We start from the raw sequence: 7,196 nt of genomic DNA on the forward strand, positions 1-7,196 counted from the left end.
GGGCCTCTTGTAGGGTGACAACCTCGGGCATGTCCTGAGGTCATGCCTAGACTTGCGGGGGTGGGGGGGCGGGGCGGGGAAGGTGGTGATCGCGCACGCGCAGCAGGGACCTCGGGGGCGGGGCCTTTGGCGACTGCAGCCAGCACGGACCGTCCGCCGGTCGGCGGCTCTTTGGGTTCGCCGCCTGACCGGCGGAGGGGAAACAGGAGGTGACTGGGGGTCGTCTCGACCTTGACCTCATTCTGTAGCACAGTCTCAGCCACAGGGAAGGAGATGGTACCCTGGGTGCGGTCGATCCGGGAGAAGCTGAAACAGCGCCTGCGGCTGGACGTGGGACGCGAGATCTGCCGCCAGTACCCACTGTTTTGCTTCCTGCTGCTCTGTCTCAGCGCCGCCTCCCTGCTCCTCAACAGGTAACGTAGCAGCACGCAGCCAAATGTGGCTGCGATCGGCGTCTCGAAAGCCGTAGAGGCCAGGCCCTTGTGTCTTTCCCGGGGCTGGCTGCGAGGCCTCAAAGGAGAGGAGCTCAAGAGAGCGGCCTCCTGGGAGCTGGAAAGAGCGTCGGCCCGGAAGTGCGAGCGGTAGGGGATTTAAGTATCTCCCATCCCAAAGCTTGATTTCCGAAACTGCGGCCTCGATCCTCACGTTCTTTTTGCCGGTTTCTTAAGGCCTAGTTTTCCTCCGTCAACTCCCCTCCCTCCCCAAGACTGAAATACTCAGTATCACTCGTAGCAGACATTACAAGCAGCTGACGGCGGAGGGTTCAAGGTTCGCGTTGTTGTCGTAGGTTTACTTAGACTCCTCTTCGTCTTTACTGCGTACTCCACTTGTAGACACAAGTCTTAGAGCCAGGGAGCTTTCCTCGCGTTGTTTTTGGTTAAAACGAAAGGGCATACAGGTTTGTTGAACCTAAGTAAAAATCAATATAGTTTCTGCCGCAGCATCCCTGTTCCTCACGATATGACCGATGGCAAAAAAGAGTTAAAATCATCTAAAAAGTGTGTGTGTGTGTGTGTGTGTGTAATAGTAAATTCAGTTGACATTTTGTAATCGAGGGTACTTCCGCTGAAATAAACTTGTCATTGATTTCCTAGATTTTGCTTTTCCAAGAAATGGTAGCACTGAAAAAGATGGAGGAGGTGGTGGTTTTCTTGGAACTTTTTTCCAGATTTGCTTTGGATGGGGAAGAAGCCTGAAACTTTTGCCTTGATAATTTCTTCATGCTGTTTTCTCTAACATTCTTACTCCTTTTTTTAAGGTTTTCTGCCCTAAATAGGAAGGGGGACAAGTAGAAGGAATTTGGTAATTTTGTTGTAGGATATCTCTTGTACTAGACTAATGGTGGTTTTCACCTCTAGCTGCTTTGCTTTCTTGTTAGGTGATTGTGGGTTTAAATAATACTGGGTTTAAATAAAGATTGTTGTTTTACTGGGAAGTATGCTTTGATTGTGTTGGTAAAATGCTTGATTGTAGGAAGGTTGAAGAAGTGGAACCTATAACCAAAAGAGTGGAAACTAGTTATTAAGTACTTACTTGCTTTCTGTCATCTGGAAAGTATTCCAAGCTAGACTAACAGGTTTCATATAAAAGAAATGTAAGCTTTATATTACTATTAAGTTTTTTCCCCCCAGCGATTCACATCCATCTCCCTTGAGAACTGGGTCAATTCAGGTTGCCAAAGTAGGACAGCCATGTAGGCGAAGTCTAAACAATAGATCTCTGAGATTTACGTCATCTTAGCATCTAATGTTCTATGTTTTTTGTTGTTAAGTGCGGTGGAGTGAGTTCCGGCTCATAATGATCCATTATGGGGTTTCCAAGGAGTGGCTGATGGGTTTGAACCCCTGACCATGTGGTTATCCAGCAGCACCATACCATGAGTCATAAAATGTAAATTTGTATACACTGTCTGATCTTTGCATTGTATTGATATTATGCAAACAACAAAAAAGGAAGTACACATTTTGTTTTCTGTTTTCAGAGAGTGGCTGGGTTTTTGAGTGATTTAAAAATTTTTTTTATTATGATTTGGGTGAAAATTTACAGAGCAAATTGGTTTTCCATTCAACAATTCATACACAGTTTGATTTATGACATTGATTGCAATCGCTACAATTTAACAACATTCTTCCCTCTGCCTACCTGTGTTTACCATTTGTCCTTCTTGCCTATTCCTTCCTGCCTTTTCAGCTTTCTCCCTAGGCAAATACTGTGCTTTTGATCTCTTATGGTTGATTGTTCTAAAGTGTACATACCTCTCTAGTGTTACTGTTCACTTTATAGGCATGCCTGTCATTTGGTTAAAAGTTGTGTCACGTGAGTTCAGTTCCAGACCTAAAAGGTGTTTAAAGGTCATAATATGGAGCTTTTCACAAGTCTCTATTAGATCAGTAAGCCTGGTCTTTTTTATGGTTTTGCATTTTGTGTCTACTTTTTCCTGCTCTTTTCAGGACCTCCTTTTGTAATCCTTTTCAGAGCCCTCAGCACTGATACTTGGGGCACCATCTGGTTTTGGTCTCAAGGTCACAGACAGAGACTGTGAGATTTGCATGATCTGTTAGTCCTTTGAACTGATTGTTTCCAAGGCATTTTGATTTTCTTCACGATTCTTTGCACTGAATGAAATTGACTTTGTATGTATTCTTTTTTGTCTGTATTTTCCATTTATTACTGTTGTAATCATTAAAAGTGATTTAAGAAGTCATGGAAAAGTCTTGGATAAAAGAAGGGTTGCTGTTGCTGTCAAGTGGTCCAGTGCCACTGAGTTGGTTGCGACCTTGTATAGGGTTTCTTAGGAGCAGCTGGTGAGCTTGAACCCCTGACCTTGCGGTTCAAACCTACTCTGCAGTCCAGTGCATTAACCCACATTTCCAGGCACTCTTTTTTTCAGGGCAAAAAGCAGGGTATATATACAGTGTGTTTTTCAGTGTATAGGTGTGTTTTTCCAAAAGCTTTTTATATAAGCATATATTTATATATGCTTAGAATATCTCTGGAAGGTTGTTATACAAGAATATGCCCCTTCTGTGAAGGGAGAGTACTAAGTACATTTGATTAGCAAGGTAAAAAAAAAAAAAAAAGTATAAATAATAGTAATAATAAAGAGCTTTGGGGGCATACAAGATGCTTGGTGATGCAGTGGCTAAAGAGCTTGACTGCTAACCAGGAAGTTGGAAGCTTGAAACCACTAACTGCTCTGCAGGAGAACTATGTAGCAGCAGTTTGTTTGTGTAAAGTTCTACTCTGCCCTATAAGGTGTCTGGGAGTTGGAATCAACTCACTGCTAATGGGGTTTGGGACCTATTGATGGGATTGGAATAGATGGTAGGTTATGCTCATTAAGTATTTTTCATAAATACATAGGCATTTCATCAGTTAATTTTTATAAATTACCTTAAGATCCATTTTCAGTTAAAAATCTGCTCTGGTTAATATGGGGTTTTGAAGCATTCTGAATTTGGAATATTTTCATTTTTAAATTATTTTTTTCCCTCAAATCTTGAACTTTTTACTCCTAAAGAGCCTTCAAGGTGTTACATAATGTATTTTTCTCTTTTATTGTGAATTAAGACAGAATCTTATCTGTAGAAAGATAAACTGATACAAGAACAAACAAATCTTTGTTGGAATAAGTATAGCCTAGAATGCTCCGTAGATGCCAGGATGGCAAGACTTTGTCTCTCAAACTTCAGACATGTGATCAGGAGGGACCACTCCTTGGAGAGGGACAGGGACATCATGTGTGGTAAAGTGAAGGGTAAGTGAAAAAGAAGAAGACAACCAAGAAAGTGGATTGGCATGGTGGCAGCAGCAATGGACTCAAGTATAATAACAGTGATGGTGAGGATGATGCAGGTTTTCTTCTGTTGTGCAGACTTATCAGTCAGAACACAACTTGATGTCACCCAGCAACAACAACAAAGGCTGAGAAGTGGTATCTGCTTTTTATTTATTTATTTTAACTTTTTATTGTGAACTTAGTGAAGGTTAACAGACAAGATCATCAGCTTTACATTAACAAATTATACACTTTGTTTCATCTCATTGATTACAATCCTCTCCCTGCAACAACAGTTACTCTACTTCCTCCATGTGGCTTCCCTTTTATATCTCATATTTCACAAATGAACAAAGCAAAAAATATTTGATGTACACATAAAAAGCAAAAAATATATATTCATTTAAATGTCCAAAGGGCACATTCTGCAAGCCAGCCTGCTGCCGACAGACACACAACCCTACTCAGTCCATGGTCCTAGAGCCCACAGCGCTCTATCTCTCCATGCCATTGCCTTTGCTATCATCTGTGCTGTTGAAGCTTTTCTAGGTAGGGATCTGATGCTCTACTCCTGCTCTTTCTTCTTGATGGTCCTAGGATCAACTGTTCCTGAAATGCAAGATTAACTATTCCCCCCTTTTAGTTACATATGCATCTTCTACAATTAACAGTTGTAACAATCACAATTAATCCTGCTAACAATTACTCACAATTGAATCATAAAATCCTATCAGCATCATTCCCTATATTTCCTTTCACCAGTTCTGTTTGGAATAGAGGGAAAAGACCACAGCCTTAGGTATGGATTGCATCTCAATGTCAAGAAAACAAAAATCCTCACCACTGGACCAATAAACGACATTCTTATCAATGGAGAAAAGATTGAAGTTGTCAAGGACTTCATTCTTCTTGGATCAACTGTCAACACTTGTGGAAGCAGCAGTCAAGAGATCAAACGACGTATTGCATTAGGCAAATCTGTTGCACGAGACCTTTTAAAAGGTTAAAGAGCAAAGCTGTCAACTTGAGGACAAAGGTGCGCCTGATCCAAGCCATGGTATTTTCAGTAACCTCATATGCATGTGAAAGCTGGACAGTGAATAAGGAAGACCATAGAAGAATTGATGCTTTTGGTGTATGGAGTTGGAGGAGAATATTGAAAATGCTATGGGCTGCTTAAAGAACCAACAGCTCTGTGTTGGAAGAAGTGCAGCCATAGTTCTCCTTGGAGGCCAGGATGGCCAAACTTCATCCCTCATACTTCAGACATATTTTCAAGAGAGACTAGTTGCTAGAAAAGGATATCATGTTTGGTAAGATGGAGGGTCAGAGAAGAAGAGGAAGACCCCCCAGCAAGTGTCAGCATCAATGGAGTCAAAGCATGGCAACAATGTGAGGTTGGCCCAGGACCGGGCAGCGTTTCATTCTGTTCTGCATAGGGTTGCTATGAGTTGGTACTGACTCAATGGCATTTAAAAACAACATTCAGTGGGGAATTCTACCTTTTTCCTCTCATTCTGAAACTAAGCACACTCATGAATGCTACCAAGGCAGCCACTTTGTGCATTTGTAGCCCCCCCCCCATTTTTCATAGCTAATGTCTAAATTGCATGTTCTTGTCAACCCAGTGCACTGAGGAATCATGCTTGTTCCTTGATATGAAGAATCCTATTCCATTTGGAATTTTGAGCAACTGCATCAAAATGTCCCACCACTAATCTGTCAGTTTGTCGTACTTTGGTGGCTTGTGAGTTGCTGTGATTCTGGAAGCTATGTCACCGGTATTTTAAATACCAGCAGGATCACCCATGGTAAACAGGTTTCAGATGAGCTTCCAGACTAAGACAGGCTAGGAAGGAGTGACAAACTACTTCCAAATATTTAGTCACTGAAAATCTTATGATTAGTAGAGAAACACTCTCAGATATAGGGCTGGAAAATGAGCCTCAGATATAGGGCTGGAAAATGAGCCTCTCAGATATAGGGCTGGAAAATGAGCCTCTCAGATATAGGGCTGGAAAATGAGCCCCTCAGATTGGAAAATACTCAAAATGTGACTGGGGAAGAGCTGCCTCCTCAAAGTAGAGTTGACCGTGATAATACGAATGGAGTAAAGCCCGCGGGGACCTTCATTTGCTGATGAGCCACAACTCAAAATGAAGAGAAACAGCAGTAAACATCCACTAATAATTGGAACATGGAATGTATGAAGTATGAATCTTGGAAAATTAGAAATTGTCAAAAATGAAATGGAAGACATAAACATCGATATCTTAGACATCAGTGAGCTGAAATGGATTGGTATTGGCCATTTTGAATCTGACAACCACGTGGTTTACTATGTTGGGAATGACAAATTGATGAGGAATGGTGTTGCATTCGTTGTCAAAAAGAACATATCCAGATCAGTCATGAGTTATAACGCTGTCTGTGATAGGATAATAGCCATGCGCCTAAGTGCAGCCAGAGTGCTCCTTGGAGGCCAGGATGGCCAGACTTCGTCTCTCATACTTCAGACATATTGTCAGGAGGGACCAGTCGCTGGAGAAGGATATCATGTTTGGTAAGGTGGAGGGTCAGAGACAAAGTGGAAGACCCCCAATGAAATGGATTGGCCAAGTGGCAGCATTAGTGGGGTCAAGCATGGCAACAGTAGTGAGGTTGGCTCAGGATTGGGCACTGTATTGTTCTTCAGTGCATGAGGTCTCTATGAATCGGTACCAATTCGATGGCCCCTAACAACAATAACAACAAGAAGAAGCATCAAAATGTCCAGCTCATGAACGGCATCTGGTTTTAAATTGGTATCTGCCTGATTTCTAGTGAATTTGAACATGTCTCTATATACTTGTGAGCCATTCATACTTTTCCTTTTGTGAATTGTCTCTTCATTGCCATTGCCTGATTTCTTTGGTAATCCTGTTAAGACCCAGTGATGCGGAGTAACACTACGTTTGAATCAGGAATCCTTGTGTGGCACTGTGGGTTAATGTGCTAGAATGCAAAGTAGGTTTGAATTGCAAAGTCTGGAGTTCAAACTCCTTGGAAACCCTATACAGGGTTGCTATGGGTCGGAACCAACATGACGGCACTTAACAACAACAACAGTGTGGACAAGGAAGCCTGGTACTATAATGGGTTAAGTATTGGCTGCTAACCACAGGTTGACTGTTTGAATTTATCAACTGACCCGTAGCAACCCTGTATAGAGTTTCCAAGGAGTGACTGATGGGTTTGAACCATTGGCCTTACTTATATGGGTAATAACTAGTGGAGTTATTAGGAGTCTGGGTATGGTTCATTGGACTGCTAACTGGGAGGTCAGCAGTTCAAACCCACCATCTTCTCCCGGAGGCCCTACATAGGGGGTGCTATGAGTTGGAGTCAATGCTACAGCAATTAACAACAGTAATAGTAA

At 42.2% G+C, this 7,196-nt stretch overlaps 1 protein-coding gene across 2 annotated transcripts in view; it reads left to right on the top strand.

Annotated features, from left to right (window-relative positions):
* Positions 1 to 258: 258 nt before the first annotated feature.
* SNX14 (sorting nexin 14) overlaps positions 259 to 7,196 on the top strand; it is a 121,688-nt gene continuing 114,750 nt past the window's right edge. Inside the window, exon 1 of one of the 2 annotated variants that reach the window (XM_006870644.1) lies at positions 259 to 413. In XM_006870644.1, the coding sequence (XP_006870706.1) occupies positions 274 to 413 (140 nt within the window). In that variant the 5' untranslated portion in view covers positions 259 to 273. The remainder of the gene's footprint in view (positions 414 to 7,196) is intronic. The other variant, XM_006870645.1, reaches the window with a different exon arrangement.

Source organism: Chrysochloris asiatica, unplaced genomic scaffold, assembly GCF_000296735.1.
Source record: "Chrysochloris asiatica unplaced genomic scaffold, ChrAsi1.0 scaffold00146, whole genome shotgun sequence".
Lineage (NCBI taxonomy): Eukaryota > Metazoa > Chordata > Mammalia > Afrosoricida > Chrysochloridae > Chrysochloris > Chrysochloris asiatica.